At 51.7% G+C, this 21,267-nt stretch overlaps 1 protein-coding gene across 3 annotated transcripts; it reads right to left on the bottom strand.

Annotated features, from left to right (window-relative positions):
• Window positions 1–10,675: 10,675 nt before the first annotated feature.
• BRD2 (bromodomain containing 2) lies at window positions 10,676–20,079 on the bottom strand. 3 transcript variants are annotated; one of them, XM_081094471.1, is made up of 13 exons: window positions 19,965–20,079; window positions 18,135–19,419; window positions 16,257–16,560; window positions 15,506–15,643; window positions 14,893–15,031; window positions 14,599–14,813; window positions 14,129–14,503; window positions 13,496–13,624; window positions 13,071–13,304; window positions 12,675–12,940; window positions 11,792–12,096; window positions 11,502–11,624; window positions 10,676–11,389 (listed from the first exon to the last, which is right to left on the bottom strand). In XM_081094471.1, the coding sequence occupies exons 2-13, from the start codon at window positions 18,158–18,160 to the stop codon at window positions 11,253–11,255; spliced, it is 2,391 nt and encodes a 796-aa protein (XP_080950597.1). In that variant the 5' UTR covers window positions 18,161–19,419; window positions 19,965–20,079; the 3' UTR covers window positions 10,676–11,252. The 3 variants fall into 3 exon arrangements, with proteins under 3 accessions (XP_080950597.1, XP_080950598.1, XP_080950599.1); XM_081094472.1 differs by lacking the exon at window positions 19,965–20,079 and having other exon boundaries at window positions 18,135–19,655; XM_081094473.1 differs by lacking the exons at window positions 13,496–13,624; window positions 19,965–20,079 and having other exon boundaries at window positions 18,135–19,655.
• Between the last annotated feature and the right edge of the window lie 1,188 nt (window positions 20,080–21,267).

Here is a 21,267-nt window from a genome sequence, read left to right as displayed (position 1 = left end):
CTCCCTGCAGCCTCCCAGGTGCCTCCCAGGTGCCCGCACCCCGCCCCTCGGGCTGGGACTCTGCTCCAAGTACAGGTTCTTCCCATAAGCCGAGCATGGCAGTAAACGCTGCAGCAAGAACTGACGGAGAGCAAAACGTGTCCATTCAGCTCTCAAGTTTCTTAGTAACGTGCCCAAGTAAAGACAGAAAAAGAATACAGTTTCTGCCGCTATTACTTTTATTGCTACTATCTTTCATTTACTGAGCACATCCAATGTGCCAAGCACTAGTCTAAACACCTCACATTTGTCAAATTTACACCTCAGGTTTCCGGAATTGTTTCATGAAACTCAAGTGTTTGGAAGAATGTTAATTAAAAACAAGTCAACATAAGCAATATTTTCCTTCTATGATATATTTTAATGTGGGTAAGGAAATGCCAGGCATATGTATGTAGCCATTTAAGACATGTATGTAACCATTATTAGTCACCTGCCATTTAAAATGGACCTGCCATTTTTGGTCATTGCAAAAGGTTGGAAACACATTCAGTGAGAGTGGGATGGCCGGGAGAGCCCAGCCACATAATGGGGTGACCAAGCTGACAGGAAGGATGAGGGAGATCTCTTCGAAATGACGTGGAGGGACCTCGAGGATGTAGTGGAACATGCGAGATACAAAGAAATGCATGTGCTGCCTTTGGGTGAGAAAGAGAGGAGATATACATTTGCAAAAAGCCACACTGGAAAGATAAACCAGAAATTGAGGGAAATCAGGGGAAAGGAGAATAGATCTGAAGGAATGGGTTTGAAGCAACAGTGTACATTGACTTCTGAAACACATAAATGCTTTATAAGAGAAAATATTAAAGTAATTAGTTAAAATATTAAAGTAATTAGAAAGCAATCCTATATAATAAAAGCATAGAATGCAAATTGTCCCCTCGACTGGGAGTCGTCCAGGAGTTCAACCAGGGGGCTGGGCCGGCCAGGGGAAGGGAGGGAGGCCCTGGAGGCGGCAGGTAGCTGGGGGAAGGGAGGGAGTACCCAGCTGGCAGCTAGGGACCCTACCAGTGCATGAATTTCGTGCACTGGGCCTCTAGTACTGTATATTTCCAATGGAAACTATTTTAAGGACAAAAAGAAATATCAAAACTGTTAAATGTCACTTAGTAGTTTTAATAGTCATTGTTAATAGTAATATTGTATATTATTTTGAAACTTGTGTATATTACAGGATAAAGTAAATCAGTAATTACTGATGTAATTAGGAACCAAGATCTTCAGTGTATAAAAAAGGAAGGAAAAGGAGCTGAATTATAACAAATGTCAAGTTTAACTAATGATTTATTATATATAGGGTTGCCCAAAAAATGTATACACACTTTGAATGATTATAAAGTCAGTGTTTATTAATGTACAGTTCATTTTCAAAATTTAAAAGAATCTACAGAAATGAATAATTTTTTTGTGTCAATGCCTGTTTTCAAACTGATGACTGTTCTGGTCCAGGCACTGCTGATAATGTGAAACAATGGAATCGCAAACATCAAGAATCATTTCGTTCACTTTTGTGTGCCCTCAATTCGTCAACTGTTGCCGGTTTTTGTGTTTTTAAAAATATATATATATTTGTTGACTTCAGAGAGGAAGGGAGAGGGGAGAGAAATAGAAACATCAGTGATGAGAGAGAGAATCATTGATTGGCAACCTCCTGCACACCCTCTACTGGGGATCGAGCCTGCAACCTGGGCATGTGCCCTTGACCGGAATCAAACCCAAGACCCTTCAGTCCGCAGGCCAATGCTCTATCTAGGGCCATGGTTGGCAAACCATGGCTCGAGAGCCACATGCGACTCTTTGGCCCCTTGAGTGTGGCTCTTCCACAAAATACCATGTGCGGGCGCGTGTGTACAGTGCAATTGAAACTTCGTGGCCCATGCGCAGAAGTCGGTATTTTGTGGAAGAGCCGGTATTTTGTGGAAGAGCCACACTCAAGGGGCCGAAGAGCCGCATGTGGCTCGAAAGCTGTGGTTTGCCGAGCCGCAGTTTGCCGACCACTGATCTAGGGCAACTGTGGCTGGTTTTGTACCATAAACTTTATATTGTATGCATCCTCGTAATAAAGTCTAGTGGATGAATTTCCTTTGTTCAAAGCTTAGTCTGACTGAAAAGAAAGAAACAACATTGAGGCATCAGCTGTTAAAGTGTGTGTACATGTCTCAGGGACACCTGTGTCCGTAGGTCCCAGCCCCAGCAATGAAGAACCTGGCACTGGTGAGCCCCAGGAGCCATAGGCATCCCTAGTGCAGAGGCTGTGGTTTCCAAATACCACCGCCCATAAAAGGGGCGGAGCTTCTTGGAGAAGTGACTGATTTCAGGGCTGGGGTAGGGAGAACAAGGCAAGCGTGCTTTAGAAACCAAGAAGTGTTCAAAGACTAATGGAGTCATGTCAAAAAAAGGAGCAGCCAGCTGGAGGGAGTTCTCATTGGCCAAATTAGGGACAATCTGAGCACCAGAAAAACAGCCATAATCGACTGAAATCATTGACTACATAAAAATCCACAAACCCCTAATAATGATCAAATAAATATAAAATGAACAAGCAACACCAACACTTTACTGTCACTGGGATGTGATGTTTGAACTTCTAACACAGAAAGCTGGTCCTTAGAGAAAACAAGCTTTGTAGCCTGCCCTTGCAGGAGGAACTACATCTGGTAGTTCCCTGAGTGAGAAAAGCTCTCCTTTTAGATGCCAGCAGCTGGTCAGTGCCGACGGAGTAATGGAATCAGAAAGTCAGCATTGTGCACTCCAATGTGGCCACTGGCTCCGGGAAGGCATTGTAATTAGAGTCGTTAGAACAGATGACGGGGAGCCAGAGTCACTTCGAACCAAAGTCTCACGCCCATAGATTGTTTGCTATTGACAAAAGGGAGAAAATATCTTTACGGAGCAGAGAGACTGGCTGTCACCACCATCTCAGTGATCAGCACAGGCCAACCAATAAAGGACAAGACAGTAATCATTGCTTCCAGAGATAACAGTGAAGCACACAGCAACACCTGTTAGGTTATTGCTAAAACCTTTCACGGAATCTAATCAAGCCTTTGGTTCAAGGTTTGTTGGTAGAGGAATAAGTCAAATTAAACCACTAAGAAACATCATACACATTCAGAATGTGAGCTATTCTATGAGATGGTTGGCCTGGTCTCTTTAAAAAGGCAGTGCAAGAAATGGTGGGGTGGGGAGGGATTAAAAGGGACTTAAGAGACATTATAATAAAACTTAGTGGGTGATTCTTGACAACATCTTTGGGGGCAAACAGATATAAAGGCACTTTTTGAGACAAATTGGAACATTTAAATGTGGGTAATCAATGATATTAGGAAATTATTTTCAGTTTTGTTCAGTATGATTATGGTACTCTAGTTATGTAGCAAGTATCCTATATAATAAAAGGCTAGTATGCAAATAGACAGAATGGTGGAACAAGCGGAACAACCAAATAACTGGTTGCTATGACATGCGTGGACCACCAGGGGGCGTGTGGGGAACATGGTGGGTGTTGGCCACAGTGGGATGGTGGAGCAGGTGAGTGGGGGCGCCAGACCAAGGCAGGGCACCAGTTGCTGTCATGGGGGTGAGCCTCTGGTGGTTACTGAAAGTTCTTTGCTCCCACGCACTGCAGTCCCGCCAACGCTCGCACCCACCAGAGCTGCCACTCGCACCTGCTACTGGTGCCTGGTGCCGGTCCCAATCACTTGGCTGGTGCCATCAGTGGGTGCAAGCGGCGGCTGCAGGCTTTAATTGCCCCTGAGGGCTTCTCCACCTCCCCCTGCTCCTGAGGGACAAACGGGGCAGCAGCCACTGACCAGGGATTGAACCCACAACCTTGGCATATGGGGGCAACACTCTACCTTGCCAGGGCTGAGGACCACTTTAGAAACACACCATGGTTTCTTTCAAATGAACATCTGACAAAAATTCTGATCCCTGGATAAGCGCTCACTGTCCCCCTCCACTGCCAAGGTGATGTAATGAGGTGATCACTCACCCCAATTTGCCCAGGACTTCCCCAGTTTCATTGCTGCAAATCCCATGTCCTGGGCAAACCAGAGGCGGTAGGCTCCCCTCCACTTAGCACACCTTGATGATACACTGTCCAAGCCTCAGCTCCGGGACTGCCAGGTGTAGGGCAGGGCTGGGAGCCCCTGTGGGAACCTGTGCGGGGTCCCTGGATGAACACAAATGTCAGGAGGTGGTGTAGCCATCGCAGATGTTTACATTGAAAGGTCCCAGGCGCTGGGCGGCTTAAGGCTGTGACGAACATGACAGTCCATACCTCACAGGGGAGACGTGTATGCACAAAGGGGCAAAGCTAAGGAGGAAGGAAGTGCTTAAGTGTGAACTAAAAGTGGAAGTTGCCAGTCTGATTGTTCGTTGGGAGAGTCGTCCAAGGCTGCGAACAGCCACGATGGAGAGCCCACGTCAACTCAATGCAGGGCACTCCTGCTGGAGCCTGGAGACAGGGCAGTGGTTGAACGGAGAGGGCCCCGTCTGCTCAGCGAGGTTCCTTGTAGGCTTGTGTGTGTATACGCGTGCGCTTGTGTGTGTGATGGAAGATAGAAGGGCAGTTAGAAAAGCCTTTACAGTGGATGTAACAAGTTGTTTTTGGAAATTCTGTAGGATTTGCTGATGGGAGAGGGAGGATATTCTGGGCAGAAAGAACAGCATGTGCCAAGGCCCAGTAGCACTAAGCAGCATGGGAGAACCCAAGCAGGCCCGTCTTTATATAAATACTAGAGGCCCATTGCAGGAAGATTCCTGCAAGAATAGGGCTTCCTGAGGCCAGAGCAAAGCAGAGAAGGGAGCGAAGCCAGCGGGAAGCTCCCTCCCATCTCCGCTTTTTCTCTACCTTGCTCCCTCCCTTCTCTGACGCTTTGCTCCCTTCTGCAGCGCTTGGCTTCCTTCTACGCTGTCTTCAGTCTTCGCTCCATGTCTGTGTATGCAAATTAACTGGCATCTTTGTTGGGTTAATTTGCATAGCACTCTGATTGGCCGGTGGGCAAAGCGGAGGGACGGTCAATTTGCATGTTTCTCTTTTATTAGTGTAGATGCATTTATTTTTATTGATTTCAGAGTGGAAGGGAAAGGGAGAGTGAGATAGAAACATCAATGAAGAGAGAGAATCTTTGATCAGCTGCCTCTTGCATGCCCCACACTGGGGATTGAGCCCACAACCTGGGCATGTGCCCTGACTGGAAATCAAACCATGATGTCCTGGTTCATAGGTGGATGCTCAAGCACAGAGCCACACCGGCCGGACAAGAGGAGGCCCATCTTTTGCCCCGAGTTGAGCACCGAGTTCAAGGAAGGGCGAATGAGGGACATTTCTTGAAGAGGCAACAAGGGCTATAGAGAGGCTTGCAAAGGGTTTTCCACCTTAAGGGTAATAAGCAGCACGATCAGATTTGTTCTCCAAAGAATCTTTCTGGCAACTGGAGTGTTAGGGATAGACTCATCAGATGGAAAGGAGACTGGACAGAAGACCAGACTAGTAGTCTGAAGAGTCGTGATGGTCCAGCCGAATGGGGCGCTGACAGAAATGACAGAGGAAACCTCAATAGGTGTCATGGATGAGCAGGGAGGGGGCGAGAGAGCAAGGGGCAGAAGTCCAGGCAGAGTACCAGTCTCTGGCTCAAGTGACTGGGCGAATATAGCACATTAATAATCCTGACTCTGCTCCCACTAATTTATGGTAGAGATGTTACTTAATCTCTCTGATTCCTCATCTGTAAAGGGTGGTGACTACCTCATGGTGTCACTGGGGACTTAAACTGTAAAGGTGCTCAGAAGTGTCTGGCACGCCCCCTCGCCCTTCACACAATGCACATTTGTGGGGAACCTGGTGCTAAACCATTTGTAGATGACCTCCTTCTGGGTCGGGGTTTCGTATGTAGCAGAGCAGCTCCCTCGCTGCGATCTATTGAAAGTCAGCCCTGGACACAAGGGTTTGTAAAAAGAACAACAAAAAGAAGTGCCTGGCACATTGTGAATTCTGTATGAGTGCTTATTACAGAAACAGAGAAGTCACAAAGGGACACATTTAGGGGGAAAAATCAGGGTGTTTCTGGACACGGGCTGAGTGCCGGAGCCTGTGGGACATTGCCATCAGGCAGCTGAAAAACAGACTTGCCACTTTGGAGCAAGGTCTGGACAGAGTTTTCCTCCAGACAAATAGGTCAAAGTGCTTAGCAACACTGGGCAAACGAGAAGAGAAGCAAGAAGGTAACACAGGGAGCCCAGCATCTCCCAGGAGGCTGAGCCCGACCTTGGGGACCCCGACTAGGAGGGGCCGTGTGAAAAGTGTGAGGGTAGGAGTGTATCAAAGGAGCCGGGGAAGCCCAGGAGACACTTCAGAGAAACTCATGCTTCAAACTTGAAGTAACAGGGAAGTAAAAAGGGAAGAACCTAGAGAGGGGAGGCTGGGCACAAAAATAACGATTCAAGAGGAAGTCATGGGTGACATGCTCACCAGGTGGCGCCAGAGACCTGTCTGTACTACCAAGTGTCTCAGCGCCAGCGCCAGCCTTGCTGGAGCGCCATTCACACCTGCCAGCCAGCCAGGTGGCACTCCTTCAGCCACTCGATCAGACTCCCATACTGCCAAGCTCTGGGCCTACCCGTGTCCCTGCATCTACATCGCTGCCTCTCCATCCCAAGCCTCCCCTCACTTGCTGGACTGAGCGTGGCAACTGCTTTCTAAATGAGCACTCTGCATCCCTCCCCGGCACCCACAAACCCATGACTCCTGACAGCAATTGCTTCAAAGTATGTCTCCTCGCTGCCCACCAGCCCACGGTATTGGGGTTCAAGTCCCCCCTCTAGCACTTACGTTGCCACTTTGGGCAAATTCCTTACCCTTTCTCTGTGCCTCATTTCCTCATCTGTTAAACGGAGATAAATGACTTACCTCATAGAGCCAAAATGAGGATGAAATGAGTTTATAGTTTCTATCTTTTCGTTAGTAGAGTGCTTGGCATAGTAAAATGTTTGGGATAAAAATTCAAGTCCTTATCGTCGCTTGCCCACTTTTCTGGCCTTGTCTGAAAGCACTCCCTTCATTCTCGCTGCCCATCTCCTTTCCTCTGCCGACAGCGTTTACTCCCTGCCTCCTCTCTGACGCCATCACTCACCCATCTGCTGGGAGCTGTCATCTCTGATTAGCCATCTCTCAGATCAGAGCCCTCTCCTACGAATTCGTTTCAGATCTTCACATATTGTGCTGCTAAGATCACTTAAAATTACGAAACACACAAAAACCCTGCAGCCGCCTAATGTTGCCCCTTTCCTCACTCCCAGCACGCCAACCATGGGGTAGAAAGCTGTCTCATCCAGGCTGGAGGCCAGCTAGCAGGAATTTGGAAAGAGCTTGCACAAGGCGATCTGGAAAGGCAATCAGCAAAGATGCGAGATCATGGAAACGTCAGCTCAGTTCCCACCTACCATTCCCACATCTTCCCAGCTTGCTATCAGTCCCTCTCGTTGCACGGGGAGACCTCCCTCAGCTATTTGGGCAAGCCCCCGAGAATCTTTGGTCCTTGTCCTGGAGCCTTCATGCTGGTCCCTTGGAGAGCAGGGCTTCCCAATGAGGACAGTCCTGAACGGACCTAAGAGAAAGGTTTGCAGGGCCGGGACTGGGGTCACACATTGAAGCCAATCCGTACAACCACTGTTTCCATGATTAATCATTGAACCCTATGACAGAGCAAGCTTCTTGAAGACAGGGCCCTGTCTTCTGTCTACATCCCTACATCCCAACTTAGCAGAACTTGTTGAAAAACAAAAAGCAAGCAAGGAAACTCAACAAAAGATGTCAACTGAATACTTCCTATGGAAACACTAAGGGCCCAGTACACAAATTTGTGCACCATGAAAGGAACTGTGGGCTGCGAGGCTGCTGTAGGCACAGGGGCGGGACTTGGCTCATCCTCTGTGCCTTGACCCGGCCCCTCCCACTGCAGCCTCCCACCCCCACCCAGGTCCTGTCTGCCAGTAGCCCAGCTTCCGCTGCCACCACTCACATGCACTGACAGTGCTGCTCTGCTCACAGATGCTGAAGGTGTGAAGCGATTGGGGCCAGCGCCAGCAGCAAATGCGAGTGGGGCCGGCACCATCAGTGGGTGCGAGTGGCAGCTGCTGCCCCGATCGCCCCTCAGGAGCAGGGGGAGGTGGAGAAGCCCTGAGGGGCGATCAAGGCTGCAGCTGCAGCTTGCACCCACTGATGGCGCCGAGCGATCGGGGCCAGTGCCGGGTGCCAGCAGTGGGTGTAAGTGGCGGCTCCAATGCTGGCAGTGGGTGCGAGTGGGACTGGTGCCAGCAGCAGGTGCGAGTGCCGGTGAGACCACAGCGTGTGAGAGCAAAGAATTTTCAGTAACCACCAGAGGCTCGCCCCAATGACACTGACCGGCGCCCTGCCTTGGTCTGGCGCCCCTGCTCATCTGCTTCATCATCCTGCTGCGGCCAATGCCTGCCATGTTCTGCATATGCCCCCTGGTGGTCAACACACATCATAGCAACTGGTTGTTTGGTTGTTCTGCCGTTTGGTCTATTTGCATACTAGCCCTTTATTATATAGGATTTAGGGGGAGCAAATGGCATGAGATGAAGAAACAAAAAGCGGCAGTGGGTCAGGACTGCAAGAGCTGGGCTGCCTGGGAATTAACCCCTCCCCTCCTGCCCCCAGCACCAGCTGGGCAGGAGACCAGCTACTATGGGAGGCGTTATCCCAACAGGACCGCACTCAGACCATCTCCTGCAACCACTACAGCGTCCGAAGGGTGGGGGAGTGTAGAGCTGGGGCTTGGACTAAGAAAGTGAATCAAAGGACAGACTGGCTCAAACTGAAGCCTCAGAGTTCAGGGAACATGGCAGGGGCTCTACCAAAGGCTGCTGATCAGGAAATGCATGTACTATGTAAACTGCCTAACGTGGCAGGGCGGGAGGTGAGCCACAGGGCCAGGCCACTTCCCCAGTCTCAGCCTTTTCTAGAGGACGAGCCAGGCTCTTCTCACAGCATTCAGTGGGTCTCAGGTCTGGGTACATGAAACTGTTTACAGGAAACGAGACTAAGGTGTCTTCAAAGGTACAATGTTAGAAACACACCTAACATTTGATAGTTGACATTTATTTTTCCAAACTATAATAAAAAACATCTTGAGTACATGAACATAAGGAATGGAACTACAGTCTGCCTTAAGATGCTGTAACTAGCCTCCTTCCCAAACTCAACTCAAACATGAAATTCCTTCTGAAATGTCACGTGCCCTTTGAGTCAGCTGACTCCTGGTGACCTGTGAATCATGTCCACTGTCCTATCCACAAAACTGCTGTTCCTGGACTCAGGCCAATGGCTTCTTCCTTGGAGTCAATCCAGCTCACACCTGGACCCTCTTCCCCATTTTATTCTTCCTAGAACTCTCAGCCTTCTCTTCCAAAGCCTTGCCTGTCATCAGCCTGTAGTCCTCCACATTTATTCCTTTCTAAGACTTTGAAATCATAGCGCACTAACATAAACTTTGATAAAGTACCTCTAGTTTTCAAAATCTTCTCTTAACGCTCAAGGACGAGAACGCAAAGGGAACTACCCGAGGGCACCGAGTGCCACACTGAGGTTGGCCAAAAAGCCCACTCAGGGGTTTCCTCCCCATTAAAATGGAGGACTTTGAACAACAGTAAGTTTTCAATCCGGCTGCACATCGCCATCTCCTGAGCTTTTGAAGTGTTGACCAGGCCCCAATTTGCTGAGAATTCACAACCATAGAATACAGGAATTATTGCATTGTTTTTATAAGCTCGGTAGTCCTAATATGTAAGCAGGGTTGAAAAATCGCCTTCAAAATCTTCACTACCATCTCCACCTTCTACCTTGTTTCTTCCAGCATTACTTATGGGAGAATAAACCATTTGCTTTAAATTCCCAACTCAGTGTTTATAACAATATTCAGGTTTCTTACATGTCCCATTACACTAAGATAGATGTCTTCCTTTTAGTGTAAGTCCCAAATTCCAGAGCCTCCAAGTCCCAGCTCCCTGAACTATATACAGCCCCTCCCCAGAGCAAGACAAGGGGTTAGACTTGTGGAGGTGCTTTTGTGACTGAACTTAAATTGCTGGAATGCTCTGAATTGGCATATTAATAAACTACGCCGGGCCCTGTCAATCCATAATCCGAAGCCAAAGCAGCAAATTATAAAAGCAGGCACCAGTGCCTTCTCAGGCAGGTGCTCAGTGCCCTGAGTCCCCACTGTCTGCTTCCTCCCATCCCTTCCCATTTGGTGGTTCCAGAGACAACCCACACCCACGCGGCGCTGCAGAAAACCTCAATGCCTGCCCGTCTTGAGCTTTAACCTCATGATGAAGGCACACAGGAGCCCAAGGGTTTGCTTTGTTCATCTAAACTGGCGCAAGTCATGAACCTAAAGGTTATTCTGGACTCCCTTTACAATGGGCAGATCCATTTCCTTTTAGCACCACAGCAACCGCCTACGGGTTTGTATAAAAACCAAGACACAACCCAACTACAGGATGACTCTACCTTTTCCCCACCTCAAAAATACTTCTCAAAACTCAGATAATTCTACCATGTTCCTTTGGAAGCACCACAGAAACAGACGTTAAGATAACACAAAACTTGAATAATACTTTCTTTATTTACAAGTTAGAATCAACAGACAAAGACAATCCAGGGGACCAAATGGGGAGATGATAGAAACCCCAAGGGCCCCAAATGGAGCAGAAGAAAAAGGGAAAACAGAGTAGAAAAATGTCAACGTAAAAAATGAGCTCCCCCTTCTCCCTTCCCCACGGAGGCCAAAGGGACCATGGCCCCACACGCCTCAGCCTTACCTAGCTTAAATAAATTAGAACCAACCTCACAACTGGGCCTTTACAAGTGAACAGGGCCGCTATGGCCTCAGGCAGCCCCTACTGGAGTCTTTGCCCACTCCCACCGTCCGGTCCCAATCATTTTGAATGGGGACCCTGCCCAAGAGGTCACTTTCAATGGGGCTGGGAACACAACCATATTTTGTCCATTATGTCCCTCCTTCGACAAATGTCCCCACATCCCTCCCCCCTGCAGAGCCAGCTCTCCTACAGTGGGGGGAGTGGGTGAGATGAGGAAGTGTCACAGCACGGGGGGAAGGGATGGGGCAGGGTGGTCTAAGGGTCCGGTCCTGCGGAGCCTCCTGCCCCATCTGGCCGGGCCCTTAGCCTGAGTCTGAATCACTGGTGTCTGAAGAGGATGACGATGAAGAGGAGGAGCTGGAGTCTGAGCTGGAGCTGGAAGCGCTGAGGCGTGACACCGCTACTTGCTGAGCAGATGACGACTCTGTTTTCTCACTCGCTGCAAAACAAAGTTAAAGGTTAAAGATAAGTAAGTTTGATCTCCATTTGTGAAGAAAGGACAGTCAAGGCGGCAGAATACAGTGGACTTGCAGTGGTGTACAGGTACTCACCTTTCTTGGGGGGCTTTTTGGTGGAATTGAGCTGCCCACTGACATCTTGTAACCTCTTTTCTAGCTCCCGCTTCTTCTCCAAAGCCAGTTCCTCCTTTGTCTTTCCCACAGGTTTTTTAATGGCTAGAAAAGAGATGCACCAGGCCTAAGACACTGCACCCTAGTGCTGCCAAGTTCCTTCCATCCCGGGAGCTGACAGGAGCACACCAAGTATGCACACTACTGCCGCCTTTCTAACCTGCCCCGAGCGAGACTCTAAGCAAAGACTGGTGGACCCCATTCATACTCACTGTAGGGCTTCCGCGGTTTCTTTCTAAGGCAAGAAAGGACGTAGCGCTCAAGCTCTCGAAGCGTGGATGGCTTGAGAGTTTCAAAATCAATCTCAATCTCTTCTGGGTTTGAGTCACGTAAGGAGGGCTCCCTGGCTTGGATTATGTGCACAACTCGACCCAGCTTCTCCCCAGGTAATTTATTGATGTCCAGGCTCAACTGACGCTTCTCATCGTAACTCATGGGCCGACTTTCCTCCTCCTCCTCTGAATCGTAGCCTGTAGGCAGGGTTGGTGGGGCTGTCTTTGTGGCCTTTTTGGGTAGTCTACAGACAAAAGAAAATTCTGTTAGAGAAGCATCCTTTAACCCTCTCTGAACAGGTTCCTACTGTTCAATCCAATGATGTCTGTTGTTTTTGTTTGGTGGTATTGCATACTTGTTTTCCGTTTCCTTTCTTTTTTTTTTAAATATATTTTTATTGATTTTTTAGAGAGGAAGGGAGAGAGTTAGAAACATCGATGAGAAACATCGATCAGCTGCCTCCTGCACACCTCCTACTGGGGATGTGCCCGCAACCCAGGTACATGCCCTTGACTGGAATCGAACCTGGGACCCTTCAGTCCGCAGGCCGACGCTCCATCCACTGAGCCAAACCGGTTTCAGCCGTTTCCTTTCTTAAGCTGTGTCCTGGTTTGGGGATTTTTGTGTGTGGTTACCAAAATAAAGTTTTATTGGAACATATATTAATGTTCGTATCTTTACTGTCTATGGCTACTTTTGCACTGTCAGAGTTGAGTAGCTTTGAGAGACCCTGTGGTCCTCAGAGTCTGTGTCTGTCACCTGGCCACTTACAGGAGAAAACATGTAAGGAATGGGAGAATGCATCCTCCTGTTACAACTCACTTGGTGCCACTTCCTCCAGAAGGTCCAAAGCCAGGGGGACCTAGTGTAGCAGCACTGCCAACCCCACTGCCACTTGCTTTCTTGGACTTCTTGGGCTGAGAGAGGCGGGGTGCCCGAGACCCCCTGTCATCTTCATCTACCCCAGCTCGGCCTCGATGCTTCTCTGCCTTCCGTTTCTTCTTCTTCTCTTTTTTCTCTCTCTTCCGCTTGGGCTTGGATATTGGGCCTTGGGACAGGGCAGCCAGTTGTTCATGTACTGCCCGAAGCTAGAAAGGAAAAAAGAATCAAGATGTGAAATGAGAAAAACACATCAAGTAAAACAATCTGAAAAGAAGAGAAGAAACAAGGGGCAAAGACAAGCAAGAATGTCTTAATGAGCTGAACGGGGACAAGTACCTGTTCCTGCAGCTCAGCCAGGCGATGAGCCCGTTCTTCCTCAGAGTCAGAGCTTTCACTCTCTTCTTCCTCTTCCTCCTCCTCCTCCTCGGAAGAGCTCTCACTGCTACTCTCCTCACTAGAGGACTCTGAAGATGATTTGGCCAGGCCGGCAGGCAAGGCAGTAGAGATTGGCAGAGGCCCTGGCTCCAGTGGTTCATCTGGCATCTTGGCATAACGGAACTCAAATACGTCCTAGGAAGAGAGGCTGACTCAAAACCATGCTGGGGGACAGTGCCCTGACTGTACCCAGCCACCTGGTGACGCGGCTCCAATTTACAACTGTAAAGATTAAGGGATCCTCATGTTAAGATGGTACAGTGCAGATGACAAAACTCTCTCTCCCCAGGCCTAGTCATTCTCCAGACTCCAACCTTGACACTCACCTGTAGCTTTCGTGCCATGGCCACAACATCGTGGTCTGGGGGATTGTACTTATAGCAGTTGGAGAACATAAGCCGCACATCAGCAGCAAACTCCTGGGCATCCCGGTAATCCCGATTCTCCATCTTCCGCTGCAGAAGGAGGCAGCATCAGAAGCTGCACAGGCAGGGAGACTCACCTTTCCCTGCCAACCCGACACCGCAAGAGCAGCCCGCTCGAGAGCACAGTGGGGGTGTGACTTTAAGGATCTGTGCCCTGGGGTTCAAATTTGAAGTCAAAGGAATTTGGGTGGGTTGAAGAAATATCTATGTCTAGGAAAAAAATCCTTTCTAAGTCACAGGGGTCAGTGGCCTCTGACTATCCTTCACTCCTTAACTACCCTAACCCAATACCGCCAATAAGCAAGACAAATGAAATATAGTGTTGCTCGGAAGACCCACCATAATACAATTTCAAACTCCAGAAAATAGGGACTCTTATCAAGCACTTGACCAATTGCCACATTACTATTTAGTAAAAATAAAATACTAAAAAACAAAGATTGCTGTGTTCCCTTAAGGAGGTGACTGAGTTTTTATTGATCCCTAGGCTCCAATCACTGCCTGAGTGTCCCATCTGCCCCATGCAGTGGGTACCTTTACAGTGCTGAGGTCCATGGGGTGTTTAATGATGTCATGGTAATCATGCAGGCCCAGAGCAGAAGCATCCACTGGTTTATAGAAAGGCCAGGCATAGGCAGCATGCTTCTTAGAGAGTAACTCCTTCAAAATCCCATTGCAATGTTTCAACTGTTCCGATAGCTTTCCTTTCTTGGAGCTCTGGTGTTGCTGCTGAGAGTCAGGTAAGTCCTTGCGTGGGGGCTTGATGGGGCGGCCACTCTCTCTGCGCATAGGGGGAAGCCGTGCTGCCTTCGGCTCAAGACCCCCGGGGGGGCTAGCTGGGGAACCAGGAGCCAGGATGGCTGTAGGTGTTGGGGTAGTAGTATCTGCTTTCCGCTTTACCCCCTTTTTCTGCAAAGAAAAACAAGATGGAAACCTTTTATCTCAGGTCCACCTCAATCAAGCTTTCCCTCCCGACTGTCCCAAAGAAATCCATGGATCTATACCTTGGCAAGGGGCTGGGCTGGGGGAGCTGCAGAGACAGCAAGGAGCGGGGGTCCGGCGGAGTGCAAGGACTTGAGAAGGGGAGAAGAGATGACCGATGAGTGGGGAATGTTGAGGACAGTGGTAGGTATCTCGGGAGGTGGAGTATACAAGGCTGTGTGAGATACAGAGGAGACAGCAGGCACCTGGTGGGCACTGGCGATACTGCCCTGGAGTGCTAAAAGAGAAAAAAAGGTTAGTGTGGTCATCTTTCCCACCTTTTGGTCTCCCATTAGCAAAACTGCCACTCTTCCTACCTGCCAACTTGGCCCCCTTCTTGTGGCTGTTCTTAGGGATGGTCACCACAAGCTCTTGTTCCTCTTGTGGCATTGATGCCACTTTCTGTAGGAAGATCTTTTCCAGCGTTTGTGCCATCAGCACAATATCATCAGTGGGCTACAGAAAACAAACAAAAAGGTTCAAATATCAGCAAAGTATAGATTACTTTCCTCAAAGGAATTCCTAGCTCCAGGCATCATCACCACTCCTTTGATATAAGTTTGTCACGGAGTACTAAAAATTACCTACACGGGGCCACTAATTCCCACTTTCTCTCCCAAACCCTGTCCCTCAAAATGCCACCAAGAAAGAAAATTCAGAAATAAGGAAAGTAGATCCCGCTCTTTTCAGATCTCTAGGAATTCCTAACAAAAGGGCCACCAGCCAAGTATGAAGAGTGTTCTACTTAAACCTTTAACTCTGGATTTCTGAAGCCACATCACTGGGTGAGGATACCCTTTGGAGCTCAGGTTTTCTAGATCCTGACTACTGAGAACACCTATTATAGTAAAAGAATTGTGAGAACAAAACTCCAGCAATGAAAGCACCGTCTGTCCCCATCTGTGAATGAACACACAGAGGAAGACTCACTTTGTTGTAGATGTAACAGTTGGTGAACATGGTATTAAAGTCCTGCATGCACTCGGAAGCAGCCCAATAATAGTTGTTTTCAAGTCTCCTCTTAATAGTACCCATGTCCATAGGCTGCTTTATGATTTTGTGGTAATCCTAGAAAAACACAAAACAAAAAAAGTAGGTCAGAGCCACCAAAAAATGCACACCCGTTCTCCTAAGCAAATTACTGATCCCCAACACACTCACACACACACACACCCTGTGTCGAAGGAGTACAGTTCCCTAAACTGCGGCCCCAATTAAACTACAGGACAGAAAAAAATGGAATAGGATTCTTAACACCCAGCAGGAGGCCCCTACTGTCTTTCTCTAACCACCCACACCTCCCCCACCCACTCTGCAAGGTTTCCCATCCTGTGACATTACCTCTGGGGCTGGCTATCCATGGGCTGCATGAGGGAGAGGAAGAAGCTAAGAATTTTGGCCACCGTGGTCCTCTCCCAACCAGGGGTGGGAATCTGTAAAATGGAGCCAGGGCACAAAAGTTAAGGAAGGACACACGGAGGGCACAAAGAGAAATGCCAAGATAGCAAACTGTTGGATCAATGGCAAAGGACCAAAAATTCAGAAATCTGGTGGCTATATGCTCAATGTGGGGGAGATGGGAAATCTCTAGGGGCCGCAGCAACTATACTAGACAACCCACCCCCACTCACACACATTCTTGCTCATTCCCACACCTCCCCACTTCAACTTCTCAACTCACCGGCAGACCCAGTTTGACAGCATCCACAGGCTGCCGGAAGGGCCATGCAAACTGATGTTTCCACAGAGCCTTCATCACCACCTTGTGCAGGTACTGCAGCTGGTTGGTAACCCGTCCTGGCTTTTTGGGATTGGATACCTCCGGGGGTGGTGGGTTGGCAGGGGTCAGTTGTAAAGCTGGCACTGAAGCCATTGTGGGGCTTTCGAATCCCTCATATAACAGGGAGGGCTTTCGAATCCTTTTCCCAGGCGCTGCAGCTTCTGGGCCCAGCCCCAGTAACCCTGCATTCCCCTCCCCAGGGAGCCTGTGAAAATGGGAAACAAGATTAGATGTGGCAAGCTATAGAAACTAGGGAAGAGTGTAACTTACACTACACACCCAATAAACCCACACTTGGGGCCTAGTGAGAGGGAGGCAAACTTGACAGCCAGTACTCAAACATCCGAGATTTTGTTCTTGTCCCCCATTCCCATGTTTGTGTTTCCTTATTTCTACCACACCTATTTAGATCCCACCTTCTGGAGTCTGAGAGGCTCTATCATGTTTTTCTAAAATTACTTAGGGGGAAAAAAAAAAGCCCCCAAATGGTTTCTTGTAGGACATAACTGAGAACCACAGGCTAATGGGGAAGAGACTTAAGTGAAATGGGTGTAGCCTCGAAACTCAAGCTCCAAGCCTGAGGACCTCTAGGCCCTAGTGACTAGGGGCTTGATGGTTGCCATGGTGGTCGAGCCTGGGGGAAGCAGGTGGAAAGAGGAAGGGAACTAAAAAGGGAGAATTTCATAAAATGTTGATCAGACAGCTAAGAATCCACAAGACCAGAAGAGATCAGCATCCTCCACATGCTCTGCATAGTTAACTTCAAAGAGAAAATAGACCCCGGAAATCTAACGGAAAACCGTATCAACTTAAAAAAAAAAATCAGACAAGGAGCATATTTGTCGGACTTCACAGCCTGTAATAATCCGGCTGCCAGCCCCAGGAATTTTTGGCAAATCCAATCTCCTCGCTCCAAGGGCCTCAAAATATAGAGCTGTCCAGTCAAGGTCACAAGAGGGATAGACCCTCGCCCCCACCTTGCCAAAAAACAAGATTCCAACAACAGTTCCCACTGGAGCATCAACTCTGGAGATTCAAGGCCAACAGTGGTTCAGGTTTACATTCTCCTTGGTGCTCCTCTGGACCAGGTGTTTCCAGGGCCTACGATTAAGATCACTACCCTGAGATCTTACTGACACCCGAAGACAGCTGGACCGGAATCCTTAGTTCCACCTCCCACCTTGAATGAAACTCAAGGATATCAAAACTGTCCCCACCACCGAACAAAACATTCATCCACCCCAACACAAAACCGACCCAGTTATTGTAAGACAAGCAGGGGTTTAATGATCCAGCCCAGATACCAAGAACCCACAGCCTAACAATAATCCCTGTCCCTACTCTGGGAATTCCCGTAGCCAGTCCCCGAAGCTGTCACCATGGCAACCCTATAAGGCACTAGTTGTGGCCGCGAACACCTCAAAAGGACTATGACAAACCGTCGCTAAACACAAGGCTCACTACCCGCAGCCCAATCAATGTGGTCCTTCCCCATTACATTCCGCCGCCAACCTAGCTGGGACCGACTCGGTTAAGACTGGGCCACCGCCGGGGAAGTAGCGGAGACACTGACAACCTGTACTCCCTCCATACGCAGCGGCCGGGACACGACCACGGTTCCAAAACCGTCGCTCAAGTCCCTCCGCGAGCCCCCGAGTCAACAGTCGCGCCGCGGAAGAGCAGCGCGCCCGTCAGTTCTGTATTCCCCCCGACCCCGACCCCTCGCCCCCTCGCCCCCGTGCCGCAGCCCCCAACGTCCCCGTCCCGCTCGCGACGTACTTGTGGGGAGTTACGTTTTGCAGCATCTTGACCGCGGGGAACCGGCGCTGCACTCAGCCGCGGCAAGTCCGGGTGGCCTCGGTTCCCCTCGCCGCCCGGTCCAGCATAACCCGGGAAGTAGGGGGGGCCGCTGCCCTTGCCTTCCAGGCGACAACCCCCCCCCCCCCCCACCGGGCAGGAAAGAAAGTCTCCTCCGCTGTTTCACCGAAAGCTCCCGGCAGCTTGGCGCGCTCCGCAGGAGGCGGACAGCGAGAAAATGGCGGCGGCCTCAGCAGAGGCGGGCGAGCGAGGGGACTCTTCCAACCCTAGGAAGGCCCCCGATCCCAGACAACGTCGTCAATATTGCCCGCTGTTGATCTGCAAGAATCCCCTCTTCCTGCGGGGACCGTCCGGGGCGGACGAAGTCCCGTTTCAATCTCGATGGAGGCGGATGAACACGGAAAGTGGTTTAAGGAGCCGCCGCCTCCATCTTTGAAATCCTCTTGAGGGCGGAGTAGAGGGGGTGGACAGATTCCGAGGATTGGGCGGGGCCCGAAAAAGGGGAGCTTCGGGGGCTTCTATGGGGTCTGTACTGTCCGCCGGGAACGGTCATAGGCCGAGACGAAGGCCATTTCCAAGCGGATGGACGTGGATTGCAATGGCGGGCCCCGACGACTCGAAAGCTCTGTATCGGTAGGCAGAATCCTCCAGCCCGTTCTAGAGGTTGCTCCACTCCAGCGCGAAATGGCGCCGCCGAGCCCCGCGCCAGCCCTTTATATATAGGCGGAGGGGCGGAGCTTCGCCGCTCATGCGCGCCACCGCGCTCGAGACTTCCCCCACCCCCGGCGCGCGCGCACGCCCGGGAAGAAGTCCAGGCGAAGGGGAAGGAACGCCTCTCCGCGGGAGCATCTTCTATTGGTCCGCCGGAGCGATTACGTCATAAACTTGATTCCCAGAGCGTCGGTCACCAGGCAGAAGAGTGCCGCAGAGGCCCTCAGGGAAGCGGCGGCCGCCATGTCGCTGAGCCAATTGGCTGCGCCGAGGGTCGGCGACTCCAGGGGAAGGACGTCGGCGGGGGGCAGCACCCTCTCCCCACCTCCCTCTCCAACAGTCTTCCCAGGCCTCCGGGCCCGGGGCGACCGGCGACCGCCAAGCTGGGGCAGGTCGGGCCATTCGTAGCTCCTCCACAGGCCAGACCCGCAGGACCGGTGGGGCCGCGTGGGCGTCGCCAGCCTCGCCGGCAGGGTGTGGCCGCAGGGCGCCGCCGGGGGATGGTTCTCCACTGGGAGGCCGCGCAGCGAAGAATCTGAAATGAGGAAGAAGACGCCATCTTAAAGCCACGGCCTGGTACTCGGGCAAACAGCTAAGGGCCCCCAACGCAGCGGAGACGGGACCCAGCGTCTCTAGGTCCCACCACGAAAAATACAGGCTTGCCCGAGTCTTAAAATAGCCCCTGCCCTGCCCCAGGTCAGACAACAGAAAGACAAAGGCAAAAAGCTCCCCAAAACTTGTATCAACAAGGTAAAACCTACAATTCGTTCCAAAAGCTTGCACCCCGAGCACATCTCCGACCGCGGCCCACTCACACTATGAATACAAATACCTGCGGGCTCGACCCGATCTCAGGAGCCCCAAGTGGGGCCAAAACCTGGAAACACACCTACAGACGAAACCCACCTCCTCCCAACCTCATTCCGACGTCTGCTCAGCGGAAAAAGCAAGTCCCGCGAGGGGCGAGTCTCGGGGAGCACCCTCCCGGGCCAGCGCTCGGACTGCCCCCCGGGCCGAGGGCGAGCCCGCACCCCCTGAGGGTCCCTCCTTCCCGCGGCCGGAAGGGCCCCCATCCCCCACCGGGGTCCGCAGTCCTCCCCACGGAGCGGCGGGTCCTTCGGTCAGCGCCAGGGAGGAGGGCGAGCGGAGGAGGCGGCCGCTGCGGCTCACTAGCCCTCCCCCTCCTCCCCTCCCCTCCCCCCGGGCCGTCCGCCTCCGAGGAGGGGCAGGAGCCATTTTGGGAGCTCGGTTTCGCCCCCTCCCCCCGGCCCACACAGCTAAGTCTTCCTGCAATCTGCTGTCTGAACAGGGCTGGGCTGCCAATGGACAGAACCAGAGCCCAGCAAGGTCAGACCTCTGAAGCCGTGATCTCTGGACTCCCAGGCCCCTCGGTTCCCCTTTTCTGGACACCAAAGAGAACAGGCTGCACATCCGAAAGGAAATGAGTGCAAGGCCACGAGGGCGTAGGCCCCCTCCCCTCGGCAGGGCTCCCGAGGGCCCCGACCCCCGAGTGCCAGCCCCGCCGCCCGCCCGCCCTCGGCAGCAGCTCTCGAGCCTTGACCTCGTCACTGCGTCTAAAATGGCCGTCAGCCTCCTGTCTTCACGGCCACCCAGTCGGGCAGCCCCTGCGGGGCAGGTGCGCCCCGGGAAGGACGGTGTGCCGGCCCCCCTCCCTCCAGGGACCAGGCCTTGGCCCCCAAGTACACGGGGCCGCCCGGCGGCGGCGGCGGGAGGGCAGTGACACAGCAACTTTGCAGAACCGCCTCCCCTCCCCCCGGCCCGGCCTCCCAGCCGCTCCCTCCCCCCGGCCGGGCCGCGCCAGTCTGCACAGAGGCCGCCAGGAAGGGGCGGCTGGGAGGGGAGAACGCGGGGCCGGGGAAGAGAAAGGGCGGCCAGGCATGGCCGTGGCGCTCCCTGCATTCCGGAAAGTCACGGCCCCGCTCCCTCCCGCCCCCTCCCTCCCCCGTGAGTCACTGGAGGCTCCAGCGACTCAGTAATTTGGAAAAGCAACTCCCCTCCTTCCCGTCCCCTCCCCCGCAGCGCGCAAGGGGAGACCTGTTCAGGGAGGGGGAGGGGCGGAAGACACCCCCCGAGAAACCCGAGGCCTCGTGAGCTGGGGAGCCACGGCCCGGCCTAAGCCGCGCGCCCCGCCTCAGCCCGCCACCCCCTGCCCTCCCGCAGCCCCGGGCCCGGCTCTGCCCCCGCGGGCCCGAGCTCGCGGCCTGGGGCGAGCACATGCTCAGTGAAGACCCAACGGAGCCAAGAAGTTTGTCAGCAGCTCCGCGGGCCGTGCCCACGTGAAGGCACGGTCTCGGCAAGAACTCGAAGCGCGAACTGGATCGCGCCATGTGCCCGCGGCGGCCCCCACGGCTGACAAAGGCGA

Source organism: Myotis nattereri (genome assembly GCF_964212035.1).
Source record: "Myotis nattereri genome assembly, chromosome: 6".
Classification (NCBI taxonomy): domain Eukaryota; kingdom Metazoa; phylum Chordata; class Mammalia; order Chiroptera; family Vespertilionidae; genus Myotis; species Myotis nattereri.
This window is presented reverse-complemented; position numbering and strand designations above follow the sequence as displayed.

Coding starts and splice junctions, on each gene's coding strand:
- BRD2 (XM_081094471.1), bottom strand. CDS start 18,160: ATGCTGCAAAACGTAACTCCCCACAA. Junction 15,644..16,256: donor CTGTCAAACTGGGTCTGCCG/GTGAGTTGAGAA, acceptor GTGTTTTTCTAG/GATTACCACAAAATCATAAA. Junction 13,625..14,128: donor TGGACCTCAGCACTGTAAAG/GTACCCACTGCA, acceptor CTCCTTCTGCAG/CGGAAGATGGAGAATCGGGA.